General features: G+C 34.5%; 1 protein-coding gene and 1 pseudogene across 2 annotated transcripts; one reads left to right on the top strand and one right to left on the bottom strand.

Annotated features, from left to right (window-relative positions):
• Nucleotides 1-2,810: 2,810 nt before the first annotated feature.
• Nucleotides 2,811-5,486, top strand: LOC111309704 (cytokinin dehydrogenase 6-like). The gene is made up of 5 exons (XM_022908707.2): nucleotides 2,811-3,682; nucleotides 3,981-4,108; nucleotides 4,213-4,473; nucleotides 4,576-4,838; nucleotides 4,940-5,486. Exons 1-5 carry the CDS (start codon nucleotides 3,064-3,066, stop codon nucleotides 5,262-5,264), a joined length of 1,596 nt encoding a protein of 531 aa, XP_022764442.2. The 5' UTR covers nucleotides 2,811-3,063; the 3' UTR covers nucleotides 5,265-5,486.
• Nucleotides 5,487-10,958: 5,472 nt separating this feature from the next.
• On the bottom strand, nucleotides 10,959-14,749 carry LOC111309703 (transcription factor bHLH91-like; annotated as a pseudogene). The gene is made up of 4 exons (XR_016330499.1): nucleotides 14,006-14,749; nucleotides 13,635-13,861; nucleotides 11,213-11,422; nucleotides 10,959-11,110 (listed from the first exon to the last, which is right to left on the bottom strand). The product of XR_016330499.1 is annotated as a transcription factor bHLH91-like (transcript).
• Between the last annotated feature and the right edge of the window lie 3 nt (nucleotides 14,750-14,752).

Here is a 14,752-nt window from a genome sequence, read left to right as displayed (position 1 = left end):
AATATTTGAGATCACAACTCAATCTTAATAGAAATCACTTTTTAAAATAAAAGATAAGTGAAATATTTGAACTAAATTAATTTCGAATTAACTTTGAACGTGGCAATTGAGTGCAAAAAATCTAGATTAGGGTATATAAAATAATTTTTATTAGTTGAATTATTTAATTGGTTTTTCTACGCAACTCATCAAGAACTTAAGAAATAATACACAGACACTTTAACTGAAATTTTCTCGCTTGGTTCCGGAAAACTACTTGCACATTAATTAAATTAAGGAGGAAAAAGAAGCTCATTTACAATTAGCGAGTTTGATTAAACAAGTGTATATAATTATGTGTTGAAACAATTGCAATGAATATGTAGATTTTCTATCCAAGTAGGTAAGGTGCAAATATTGGCATTTTCCTAATTAAAGTAGTCTATTACAGTATCCGTTGCTCTGTCAGCTGGTACCCTAAGTCTAGGAAAGAGACAAAATAGCGAGGAATGTGATTGATAGATATATAGAATCTTCTATAGTAGGGAATTGGGAGGGAGAGGGAGAGAGAGAATCTAAGGGAGTAGGGATCATCCTGTCCATAATTCAGATTCAGAATATCTGCTGCCCAATATCTAGCTGCTGCTTTCATCATTAGAATAACTCCTATAGTCCTTATGGCTTCTGTTTCATTGGGCTAGGGGAAAGGGGGGTCTGGGGAAAGGGTTGTATTCCTGAAATGAATCGAGAATTGAGAAAATTTTTTATTTCAAGTCGGCAAATTTTGAATAATCATTAAAATTAAAAATCCATCGTTCTATAAATAATCACACACAGGCGATATCTGGTCAAAGACAGATGAATTTCACTTTTACTTTCCAATAATATATCCGCAACAGAAAACTCTTACCCGACACTGATGCGAATCCCCCACTGTTGTCCATATATACACAACTTGTCTACAGAAAAAGAGGGAAGAAACAATAATTCCGCTGCTGCTGTAATCTAATCGCATTCTAAATCATACAAACAAGAGAATCATTTAAACTTATCCACTTGCAGGATGCCAAGGCAAGTTTTGAAAGTTAAAAACAATTAACAGCCGGGATTGCCAAAAGAAAAGATTGGGCCTTTCTAAGCTGTCATCCTCCGTCCCCTTGTTCATTCTTTGCAATTGCATAGCTCTCCACGCCGGTCCCAACGGGTCCCAACCTGGCCAATCATAGACCTTTAACCATAAAGCACATAAGCATTTGAATATCACGTGTCCGAGGGACCCCTTCTACCCCACTTGGCCATCTCTCTCAATTGAATCAAGGCCTGCCCTGGCAATCCCTCTCATTCAATTCTACATTCCGATACTGACGGATTCAGGTAGAGCATCCATCATTCATGGAAGTAAGATTGGGGGCATGGAATAGGGATACCCTGACATAAGAGGCAAAGCATTAGGCCTTCAACTTCCAAGCAAAGTCATTGCTTCTTATTCTAAAAAGGGAAAAAAAAAAAAAGAAGGCACCCTTAACTTAAACATAGGGTTAATCTCAAATTTTTTATGGAACATGTTTGTCTTTGGCAAAAAAAGTGAGTGAATGTAATACCCCAACTCAAATGATAATTGGGTTAAACTATTATTAAAATCCATTAAGTTAATTAAGAGATTATTTATTAAAGAAAAAATAGCTAAGTATTTTATCAGATAAAAATTTAGTTATCATGAAATAGAATAGAAAATGTGAGTTCTTCTTCCTCATTTTTCTTAGGATTAGAGAGCATAAAAAATCAAGTACATGATCTATAATCGAATACTACAATCGAGTTAATTTTCTAATTGTGAATATCTGTCCTCTTTTTATTTAAGAAAACTATCATGTTAGTTGCTATTATTTGGAGTTGAAATTTTAAGAGAAAAATCGAGAAAAATTATAAAATTTTTCTTTAATCTTCATGATCTATTTGGATAAATTATTGGACTTTGTTTATTTTATGTTTTTAAAATTTATTGATAATTATTGAATGAACATGAGGATAAAATTATCGATACAACCAATATCACTAGTTATAACAATGATCGTAGCTAACGATAAATTAATGATAATAATTATTTATGATGATGATGATGATTTATGATAATTTTAAAGATTAATCCATGATTTGTATGAAATATGTATTTGATCATGATTTATGATTTATAATTGATGAATTGACATGTTTTGATATTGATTTATAATTTATGAAATATGGCATAATAATGATTTTGAAAATATTTTGACATTATGATTTAACGAATGTTTTGAATGATCTATATAATATGTATGAAAATGATATTTGATCCGATGATGTGTGTGAGCCTATACTTGCTAAGCTGTAGTTTGCTCATTCTCCTTTTACTTTTTTTTTATAAATGAGTAAGTGATAAGTTTGTTTAGCTTTGTAAAAAGCTAAAAGATCAAATGAAAAAGATTGCTTAATCATTGAAAACAATATTAGCCAATGAGATCTTATGAATGATTTTATATTTTATATGATTTATATTTGGATATATAAATATGTATCATTAGTTGGATTAAATATATAAATTTTACTTGACAAATTATATTAATTTATTGAAAAATTTTAGAATGATTAAAAAAAATATTTTGTATTACTTTAAAATTTTACTTCAAGATAATATCGTTGTATTACGTTTTGATTTCGGAGCGTATCATCGAGCTTATGCTTGCAACTATCCGAAAAAGTGCAAAGATTTTGAGAAAATCTTTTCTTCTCTTCAACTTGGCCTATGTGTGATGGCTTCGCTTATAAAAAAAAAGAGCCCAAAAAGGAGAACTGAAAGAAAACCTAGAACTCTCCCACCAAAGAAGGCAGTCTTCATACGGATGCTAACAACTGAAGATAGGTTGACTCAGCCACCCAAATCTTCCCCTTTAAATTCTCCCCTCAATTCTTCACTTCCTTGGCTCTTCTATCCATTGCTTTGGTTTTGCTTTTTCTCCCAAGTCACATAGAAACAACGAATAGGAGACTCAAAGCCTCTCGCCTTCGATTCCCTCAAAAATAAACGAGGAAAGAAAGAAGAAAGATATGAGATATACACCTGTTAGCTTTCCCAGACAAAAAAACATGCTTTTCTTAAGAAGCTTCATTATATTATTCCTGAGCTGTCTAACCATTGAAATCAACCTCTGCTTTCCCAGCATTCCTTCTTCGCTAAAATCACTTTCCATTGATGGTCATTTCCATTTTGAACAAGTTCACCATGCAGCAAAAGATTTTGGCAATAGATACAGTTTCCTTCCTTTGGCAGTGCTACACCCCAAGTCAGTTTCTGATATTGCCACCACAGTGAAGCATATTTGGCGGATGGGTCCTCGTTCAGAACTCACAGTTGCAGCTAGAGGCCATGGCCACTCACTCCAGGGCCAGGCACAATCCCACCGAGGAGTTGTAATCAACATGGAATCACTCCAAGGCCCTAAAATGCAGGTATACACTGGAAGCTTCCCCTATGTGGATGTCTCTGGTGGTGAGTTATGGATAGATATCCTGCATGAAAGCCTGAAATATGGGTTAGCACCAAAATCTTGGACAGACTACCTACATTTAACAGTTGGCGGTACTCTTTCCAATGCTGGGATCAGTGGACAGGCATTTCGGCATGGACCGCAGATCAGTAATGTTCACCAACTGGAAGTTGTTACAGGTTTGTTAAAGCAAATTCAAGGACAATCATATGCTGATAAAATTCAGCATCAATGAGAGTTGCATCTATGATATACATAGAGTGACACATGGGCAAATTATCTTGACATTTGTCTTGTTTAATTTAAAAATTCATTTTAGGTTGGTACCTTCTTCCGTAATGCATGTTGTAAAACCACCCTTATGATGTCTCACAAAACATGCTTAGATAATTGGTTATCAATTAGTTTATAGAGGAAATCAAAGAAGTTGCATAACAGTATACATGCCAACTGAAGAAAAACTGTACTTGAATGCAGGTAAAGGAGAAGTGGTAAATTGCTCAGAGAAGCAGAACAGTGATCTCTTTTACAGCGTTCTTGGAGGACTCGGTCAGTTTGGCATCATAACACGGGCAAGAATATCGCTGGAACCAGCACCTGAAATGGTAAAAATGGCAATCATTAAACTAGAAGACAACTTCGAAAATGTCTTAGTTGAAACTTGAAAGCACACTTGTTATGAGTTATGACAATTCTCCTTCTTGAGCAGGTCAAATGGATTAGAGTGCTGTACACAGATTTTGCCACATTTGCCACGGACCAAGAGAAGTTAATATCTGGAGAAAGCACATTTGATTATATTGAAGGATTTGTGATAATAAACAGGACTGGTTTCCTAAATAACTGGAGATCATCCTTCAATCCACAAGACCCCGTACAAGCCAGTCAATTCAAGTCAGATGGAAGAACTCTCTTCTGTCTTGAATTAGCAAAGTACTTCAATCCTGAAGAAATGGCATTAGTAAATCAGGTGAGGCACAATTCCAACCATCAGTTGGCTTTCTAAGTTTACTAACTATTAAATTATTAATAGATGATCAAATGACACTTATATCTCCATTTTTCTATGCAGGAAATTGAGAGTTCCTTATCTCAGTTGAACCATATTCCGTCAACACTTTTTCTATCGGAAGTTCCATACATTGAGTTTTTAGACAGGGTTCACATTTCCGAGATCAAACTCCGTTCAAAAGGCTTGTGGGAAGTTCCGCATCCATGGCTTAATCTTCTCATACCCAGAAGTACAATAGACAGTTTTGCTCAACAAGTCTTTGGCAATATCCTTAAAGATACAAGCAATGGCCCCATCCTCATCTACCCGGTTAACAAATCAAAGTAAAATTTTCAAAAAAAAAAAAAAAGAAAAGAAAGAGTAATTCACATCTCTTAATATTCACAAGTTCCTATGATTGATCGAGTTTTAATCTTGATTACAGGTGGGACAATAGAACTTCTGTTGTTATACCAGAAGAAGATGTTTTCTATTTAGTGGCATTCCTTTCTTCCGCAGTACCTTCTTCAACAGGAAGTGATGGCTTAGACCACATCTTAATTCAGAACAAAAGAATTTTAGAATTCTGTGAGATGGCTCGTCTTGGGGCAAAGCAGTACCTGCCCTACTATTCTACACAATTAGAATGGCAATCTCATTTTGGCCCACAATGGGAAGTTTTTGTCCAGAGAAAATCCACTTACGACCCATTGGCAATTCTTGCTCCTGGCCAAAGAATATTTCAAAAGGCAATAGCTTACTCATCATAGCATCCATCTTATCTAAAGAAAATAATAATAATAATTTACAGCATGAGGCAAATGTTTTAGCCTTATATGAGGAAGGAGGCTTTAAGGCTAGTTGAATTTTTTTTTTCAACCAAAAAGGTCAACCATATCATATGTTAATTATTGACTAGAGTTGTAAGAGGCAATGGACAAAAATCAGTGCCATAAACGGGATGTATGTAAATACTGAATTTGCCAGATACCAGCTAATTATTTTCTCTACAAAGTCCAATTGCTAAGACAAAATGCAATACAAAATGAAGGCAACACCGGATTTAGATCATATTAACAATTTCTAATTTTCTTTGAAGAAAATTCAAGTAAAATACTAAATTGAACATGGTCACAGCGACAAACATAGAAACATTGACCACCTGCTGAAGTATCTAACTTGTTGCAATTGGTGCCAATGCCATACCATACCAAACTGTGCTTTGACGAATGCACAAGGACAATACTTCGCTTCTGATTCAGCGTCAACGAGTATCAATCATGGCAGAAAGCCATTGGCCGAGAAGCTAGGTTGTGAAGACTGAATTGAGGCTAAACCACCAGAGGCCTGCAGCCTTTCTTCTCTCGAGCTAAGGTCCTATAATCTGTTGCGTTCTTCCCTGTCCTTTTGATCTTTTATGCCAAGTTCCATAGCATTTTGAGGATGGCAATCTTGCGAAAGATAAATTTCTTTTTTGTATTAGTCAATTAACAAGCTCTAATAAATCCTTACAGTCAGCAATCAAGGGAAAAGGTGTCTAAGTGAAGCAAGACCTAGAATTAGCACAATATACAAAGCGGATAATAAGTCAAGATTTTGAAAATACCCTTTTTCTTAGGGTACAATCAAATACAAGGCATGAAGAATATGCTTGATATTTTATAATAAATTAGAAACTAGATTGACACTTGGCTTCTAGCTTGACATATATATAGCAGATTTCTTTTTCTATTCTTTTCCATCTTTTTTTTTTTTTTTTTGGAGGAGATATATTGACTAATTTCAAATTGCAGAATTATTAGCCACTTAATTGAAGCAGCTGATTGTCTCCATATTTTTCTTACCTAATCATTCATGCTTTCTCCTCTTCTTCAATAGAACCTGCACATAAAGCATCTCATGAAATATTCTACACTAACAAAGATCTCCTCAAAACTAATTTATTTGATCTTTATTTCTATTAAATTATGACAAACTCTGCATGAATGGCTTTCACTCTTATGAAAAACTAGATTATTATGACTTCTTTATCCTTACGACCAATTGAGCATTACGAGTCTAATGGATCTTTCAGATTCCATTGAACTAATTTATTTATTTCACATCAGCAAAAAAGGAAAAGATCTGAGGATAAAGTGGGTTAAAAAGGAGAATATTTTGCTCTTTAGGAGATTCTGGCATCAGTATGTGGCAATGGTTGTCACAGTTGATTCTCTATTAAATTACTGTACTACATATTTTCTAAGTGAAAAGTTGAGTGACAAACATGGCCACCCCCATGATTTCAAAATGCAATGGTTCAGAATATATGCCTCCATTTCTGAAACCACTCAAAAATACCAGATACACTTCGAACACAACAGTGACCACTTAATAAAGCTGATCTCCAGTTTCCCACGGAACACTAAGGTCCTTTGGCCGAGAATATTCGAAAGAAAAGGGACTGACTACAGAGGGTATGCATGTGATGGGATCTGATAGATAAAAAGAAAGACTCAAGTCATTCATACTGCACTTGATGCTATACTGCCATTCAAAATATAGTGAAATTCAAATTCCTGTCCCAAAAAAAAAAAAAAAAAGGAAAGAAATAGTAGAGAAATTAGTCCAAAGAATATTATAGCTTAAGATGTATTAAGGATTCCATCATTGTTGTTTCTTCTAGCAGGATTTCCCGTGCTTGCTTTGGATAAATAAGATTCGTTATTTATCCAAAAAAAATGGTTTCCATTATGCCAGAAATCGGTGACTTTGTGAGTCAACTACTATATGGCTCACAGTATAATTTCGAAACTTTCAAACCAGAGAGATACCAAATAAGCTTACCTTAGAATATAGTTATCTTGCATAAAGACATAGCTGACCCTGGTATTGCTTTTCTAGTGACAGTCCCACATGCTGCTTCAAAATCTAGTTTAAAGGGGAAAAATCATTTACAATCAAAATACTGCAATCAAACATTTCATTATTGCTAGACTGTCCACTGCAGTATCGATCAGTGATAACCATGGAACTACAACTCATGATAAGATTCTAAGAAACAAAAAGTAACTCTAGTTGTCACAACTCGGCCCTAGAACCCAAGATTTAGGCCAAGGAGCAAAGATTGCTCCAGGAAGGACATGTCACAATCAGTAGTCAATGGAATATGAGCGGCTATACTGATTAGCATAGCATGAAAAAGTTGGTCTACACAGACAGCTCTGTATAGTCTCTCCAATGATGATTGATGAGGATGATACTTTACATTTAGATTCAAGTTTATCGACAACTAAATGCTACGGGATCCATCAGCCTATTGAAATTGAGTTGTTAATCACACTTCTCCAAAAATGGTGGAAAGATTGAATGCAACATTGTTAATAATTGATTATTTCATAGAAAGTTATTTAGAAGTAAAGAATTTAAACACACTACCGCTTCAAATTATGTACAAGTAACACATGATAGAACCGCATAATCCGGGAGAGAGAGAGATCCTAAATACATATTCACAGCCTTTGTAGTACAAAAAGTTCGGGATTTGAAAATTTTCTCAAACATATAGTGTTTCGAATTTCGTTCTAGGTATTTTCAATTCTTATATACTCCAAGGAGGTAAGTCGTCCTTCATAAGCTGCTTATTACCAGAGCTATGGCGCCACACTTGATATAACACAATTTAAAAGTGGTGCCTAGTCCATTAACAATTCCCACCAACCTGAACATACCAAGTCGTCACTTAAACGGGCATTAATGATGCCATCATACTTGTAGGAGGACAAAATTAGCCAAAAAAAGATTGCTACCTACAGAATTTCTCTTCATAAGCGAATATTGTTTTATATAAAAGACTACCTATGCAGGCACAAAAATTATATGGTGCTACCGTACTAATTTCAGCCACTAATTTTCACAACAAAGCCAGCCACTAATTTTCACAGCAAAACCAAGCCTACAGCTATTGATGAAAGGAGTAGACAAGGCAGAAGATTTTGAAAGATGGCTTTTCTCATAGACAATCACAGCAAGTCTATTTGTGACTTAACTCCCTTTAATAGGGTTCAGGTCCAAGGCTCGATTCTCCTCTTCCAAACTTGGACTCTTCATATGTACCAAAGGAACAAGAAGAATCAAATGCTCAGCACAATCAGGGGAATGTTGCAGAGAGAAGTGACATTGACATCAGATAAGCAATGGGTAATTATCAAGCTACTCAAATCATGTGATAAAACATTGATGAATCAAGAAATATCAGCTAACATTCAAGTGATCAAACTATCAACAAACATATTTTGTACTTATTGTTACACTTTTTTATACTAACCAAAAGATTTAATAAAGACTACCTACATTATAGGCACAGCTCACTCAGGAAATAAGAAGACGGAATTTTCAGACTGAGATAACTAGAGGGAAAAAAACAAAAAGATGATTACAACTCTATATAAGCTGCATTACAGAACCAAAACAGTCACAAGGAAATCTAAATCCATCAAAGTTCATATCCAAACTAAGGCCAAGTTCATAAATGGGCTTTTCATATAGTTCATGCCAAGGGATGGGTTTCTAATGTGTCATGAAGAAACAAAACAAAGGCTTCGCCAACTCAAGAAAAGAATAGAAGAATAAAAAAAGAAATGAAGACGTCGCATAACACAGTAAACCCAAGGATCTTAACTGGCATGTATTGACTACTGGATACAAAAGCTATGGGCAGGAATGGTGAAAACAAAATGCTCAAGAATCACAATTGGTAAGTCTATAGAAATTTAGGAAATGATTCCTACTGATTTATACTAGTTAGAAAAATACTTCAAAAGGTAGTTCCTACCCAACATAATCGTATACATGAATCTGCATAGCAAAATTATTTGATTCAACAAAATATAGGAAGAAACTGCAAAAATCGCCAAACAACACAAATAAACATAGTAGAGAAAGACCTCTAAACATCTTCAGCGATTAGATCATATGTAGGACAACGGAGAAAAGGATTAATGTTGCCAGCCGAACTAATTTGGATAAATGGCCCGTTGCATTGAACACTGAATTCCACGACATGAACACAATAGTTGATGGCTAAATTAAGTCTATTCTAACCAGCAGAGATCCTTTAATTTTAGTTGAGAATTACTTTGATCAAGTTATTGTTTAGGTAGAAGGAAGGATATTCTGAATTTACTACAAAGCTTAGATAACCATAATATAAAAACCTACTTTAAGTTGTGACGACACTATGCTTTAGATCTAAAATGTCATTCCAGTGATATCAAACTAAAGCATTTTTGCATATTTCTCTGGCTTATTCCAAAAACAAAATGGATTTACCCTAACTAAACCTATTCGTATAAGGATTCTGCAATGACATATTTAACTTGTTACAACCTTTTCAATGGACCAGAACTTTTTCCATCATGCTGACTTCCAGCCCAAAGACTATTTAAAGACCAGTTTACTGGGAACAAATGGAGAAAGGAACCATTTTGTGATAAATAACCTGGCCTATCCAGACACAATATCCACTATAAGTAAATGTAAAATGAACAGTGAGAATATACTCAATCAGCACAATGAAACCCTTTAGATGTGAAGTAGCATATTGGAAAAGCACAACAATACATATCAAACAGTTGAAAAACCAAATTATCTCATTTTACGAGGGGAATTGCAATGGGTCAACGAACATGGAGAGGAAAAATGCAATAAAGCACAAAACAAGAAACATTGTAAATCATGTCTATACCAACACCACAACTAAGCTGATTTAGCTTCAAAATGAAATTGTGAGACCATCTACTTCAAACAAAAGTAGAATGCACTCACCCATTAATCTCAAAGAAATTTGGAGAAACAATTTAGCTTTGAGAAAATCTTTTTCCCTCTCTGCATTACCCTTCATTGCTTCCTTCTGTAGAGATGGACTTATGTCAAGACAATAATTGACAAACATATGACAAATTAATAACGAAGCTTGGGAACCCCATAACCTTGTACTCAAGATGTTTGGGCAAAAAAAAAAAAAGACTTATCTGTTTGAACTCCACCAACAGCTTGTAATGGTTCTTTTCATTGTTAACCAACTTCAAAAGTGATTGAAACTCACACATGCAAGTAGAGTGAAACGGTCAAAGTCAAAATCAGTTATCGTCCCGTCAAAGTTATAATTTTAATAATATCCGAAAAAATCAAACTAAATCCGATCTGAACCAAACCCTTATCACCCCTAATCACAAGCCTGTCTCTTTATTTTGTGATTTATTTCTTTCTCTTAATTTCTCACGCAAAGTAATTTCTACCCATAATAGCAAACACCTACTTGATATAACCGTTAATGTGTAAGCAAATTGTTAGAAATAAAACCACATCCACTGCATCTATATCAGTGCTAACGATAAAAATAAAAAAGCATCACCAACTCCTTATAAGTGCTATTCAAAATTATGTATGAATGATAACCCAATTATTGAAGCTGTTCACTCCCATAGAAACACAAACATATATATGAAACTCTTCCATCACTGCTGAACTAGAGACAAGTGCTACTGGTTGGTGGAGCAGCTGTATGCTGTCTATCCACTACATCAATGAGCTTATTGGCTATGGCACTAGGGTAAACGGAAGAACCTTCATATATCTGCATTCTTGGAATTAATTAAGACGGTAAGATCATCCGATGTCAAACATTTGTACATATGCAGGAAAAACAATATCAAGAAATGAGTAAGGGAATATTTACCTTGGTGTTGAAGAGAAAGCTGTAATAGTCACCAATGTTGCCTCCAGCAACGTGGTGGAGATCCAACCGAAGCTCATCGAGGAGTCTTGACACAAACAGCAAGCAGTTGATCTTCTTTCTTTGAACAAGTTTGATGGTCACTTCATCATCAATAATACTTCATCATCAATAATGCGTACATCGAGCTCAGAATCCTTAGACTTTTTCTGTCACGTCCCGAAACCAAGAGCAACACGATCATATTATCTTAAAGTAAAATCTACGAAGCTTTTTTTCTTAATCATTGAACAACTCTCAAACAAAATAAATTTCTCAATAAGTAAAATATCTAGATAACAAATCTCCAAAGGTTCAATGTCGGGTATTACAACTAAAAGAAACAATACTTTATAAACCCTATTCTCTAAGTAATTCTCTGATGCTCAGATTCTTCTAGCTCTTTATAAGACTAATCATACTTAACATTCATATCATCTGTAAAAAAAAAAAAATGGAGAAAGAGCAAACCATGGCTCAGTAAGTATAGGTTCACACACTTTATCGAATCAAACATCGTTTTCATACATATCATATAGATTATTCAAAATAATCATCAAATCATAATGTCAAAACATTTCAATATCATCGTTCTGTCAAACATTTCATAAATTCATAAATTAATGTTAAGCATATCAATTCATCAATTATAAATCACAAATCATGATCAAATACATATTTCATACAAATCATGGATCAATATTTAAAATCATCATAAATCATCATCATCGTAAATCATCATTATCATTCTTTTATCATTAACTACGGTCACTGCTATAACTCGTGATATTGGTTGTATCGACAATTTCATCCTCATGATCATTGTTAACTATTATAACCCACTAGCCAAGGCCTTACGCTAACTACTATTACCTATTAGCTAAAGTCTTATGATCATGTCTTTGTTAACTACTATTACCCGCTAGCCAGGGTCGTAGAATTAGTTCTGGTGTCGATGATCCCACTTCCCAATGATGTAAAAACATAGCTATCATAAAATCATTTTTTAACATAAATCATTTTCTCATTTTACTCATAAGCATGATCCGTCGTTTATATAGAGAAACACAAAATAATCATATGCTTGATCATATTTTCATATATTGAAAATAATGAAATAAAATATCCATTCATTTAGAAACATACATATATATATTTGAAAATAAGCAAAATGCGTGAGATTCTACTTACCTTCTTTCGATTTCACCACATAATTTTTCTCTCCAAATAATTAATACCATATTCAAGATAATTTCAACATAACAGTAATTAATCAACCCATTTGAGACCATTTATACCAAAATAATTAAGTTAAACAAGAATTAACTCAAGTAACTAATTTTGGTAGCTTGCACTTCTTTCACTAAAACGATCATATCTTGAGGTATTCAACTCAAAATTAAAATCTTTTTAATACATTAGAAATTAGACTCGATAAGCTTTCTAACCATATATAGCCTATCTTGTGATTCTTTGTGGATTAACTATAACAATTTTTGCAATCTACGTCATATATTGTTGCTAGATAACCTGTATATCTTCTCATAAAAATTACGTATTTATTTATAAGAAACTCTAAATTTGATTCCGCTTATTTCGTTAGAAGTAAACGCAATAAGCTTTCCAAATATATTTGGCTTAATTTGTAAATCCTTGCATAAAAATTAAGACAATTTTTGTAATCAACCTTGATGTTGTTGTCTTATAACCTATATATGCTTAAGTAAAAATTAGACAACTCTTCATAAAAAAATTCAGATTTAACTTTCATTTGTTTCATTAGAAAGTAGATTCAACATGCTTTCCAACTATATATAATAATCACAACAATAATCTGTCCATTAATACAAAATTCTATTTTAATTCATTATTACAGATCATAGCATCTCATCCAAAAATAGAATTTCTCATTCAATCTTTAAAGACTAAAATCCCCACTTTTAGCCTTTAAACTCCATTCAATAATCATCAATAAATCTTAAGAACATGAAATAAACAAAGCCTAGTAAATTACCTATATAGATCATGAAGATTAATGAAAGATTTCATAATTTTTTTTATTTTTCTTTCAAAACTTCAACTCTAAATAATAGCAATCAACATTATATTTTTTCTTAAATAAAAAGAGGGCACATACTCACCATTAGAAGATTAACTCAATTGTAGTCTTTGATTTTGAATCTCCAACTTGATTTTTCATGCTCTCTAACCCTATAAAAAATAAGAAGAAGAACTCTAATTTCTTTTTAGTTTCACGATAATTAGGTTTTCTTTCATATAATATCTCAATTATTTTTCTTTTATTAATTAATCTCTTAATAAATTGATGGACTTTAGTATTAGTCTAACCCAATTATCATTTGGGTTGATGTATTGCATTCTCTTAAGCCAAGAGCTTCTTAAGGAACTGTTATAGCATTGGTCTGGATCACCCAGAGGCTTGCACTCAACATCCCCTGCAGCAGTAGCATTAGCAGCATCTTCAGTCTTAAGCCTCTTGCTCCTATCTTGCCCGCATCTCTTCTTCTCCACCAGTAGTTTAAGCTCACGAACTGTTCCAAGAAGCTCTTTAATGTAGTTTATAGCATCTCCAACTATAGATGCTCTATCATTCTTGGTTGTAGCCGATGAAAATGTGTTTCCCCACCACCAAAATAACACCAAAAAATTGAGAACTTTTTTAGTGCTTATCATAAAAGAAACAAACTGTTTTATTGTGATGAAAAAAGAACGACAGTAATAAAGTGGCTAGTGTACCTTGGTAAGGTTAGGGACCATTGTCCTTAACGCCTGGTACTTGTCATTGAGATGAACTCTCCTTTCTCTCTCAGTTGCAAAGTGCTTGGTGATTTTGCCAGCTTTATCTCTGCCTTTGCCACGGCCAGCCATAGAGATGTCCCTAGTGAACTCAAGAATCCCATTGTCCCCATCATGATGAAGTCCCCAAGCCCACCAGCCCCTTTGTCATCAGCTGGCAAGTTGTAGCCATGCGGCAGAGATTGCAGCAACTCCTTGAAGACAGGAGGCTGAGGAGGCAGGTCGAGATGGAAACGTGGGTCATATACAACAGAGGATGCAGGTTCGTTTTCCAAGGAAATGGATGAATTAGGAAGAAAAGAGCATCTGGGTAAACGGAAAAGGTTAAGAAGGTCAGGTGTGGGAGGGTAAGCAGCTTCTGGGGATGAAGAAGATGGCACCATATTGAAACTTTGTTGGTCAGCATCCCAATTGGACTGATCATAAGAAAGCTCCTGAGTTAGTTGTGGGATCAAATGGGAATTGTTGGTGGTGGTGTTGTCGAGCAAATAGTGTTGTTGGACTTCTATTTCAACGGCCGCGGAGGCATCTTCATGGTGGTGAGGATTGTAAGAAGAGAGATTTAGATTGTCTTCCAGACCGTTGTGGCTGGGGGTGGCAGTGCCCCCAGCCAGGCCCATAAGTGCCTGCCAATCTGTCATGGAGTGTGGGATGAAAGCAACCACTCTCCTGGTACACCTTCATATT

The sequence above is a fragment of the Durio zibethinus genome, chromosome 19, assembly GCF_047325235.1.
Source record: "Durio zibethinus cultivar Kanyao isolate XHJ-2024 chromosome 19, ASM4732523v1, whole genome shotgun sequence".
In the NCBI taxonomy this organism is placed as follows: Eukaryota; Viridiplantae; Streptophyta; class Magnoliopsida; order Malvales; family Malvaceae; genus Durio; species Durio zibethinus.
The sequence above is the reverse complement of the archived record's forward strand: the minus strand, read 5'-3'. Positions and strand labels throughout refer to the sequence as shown.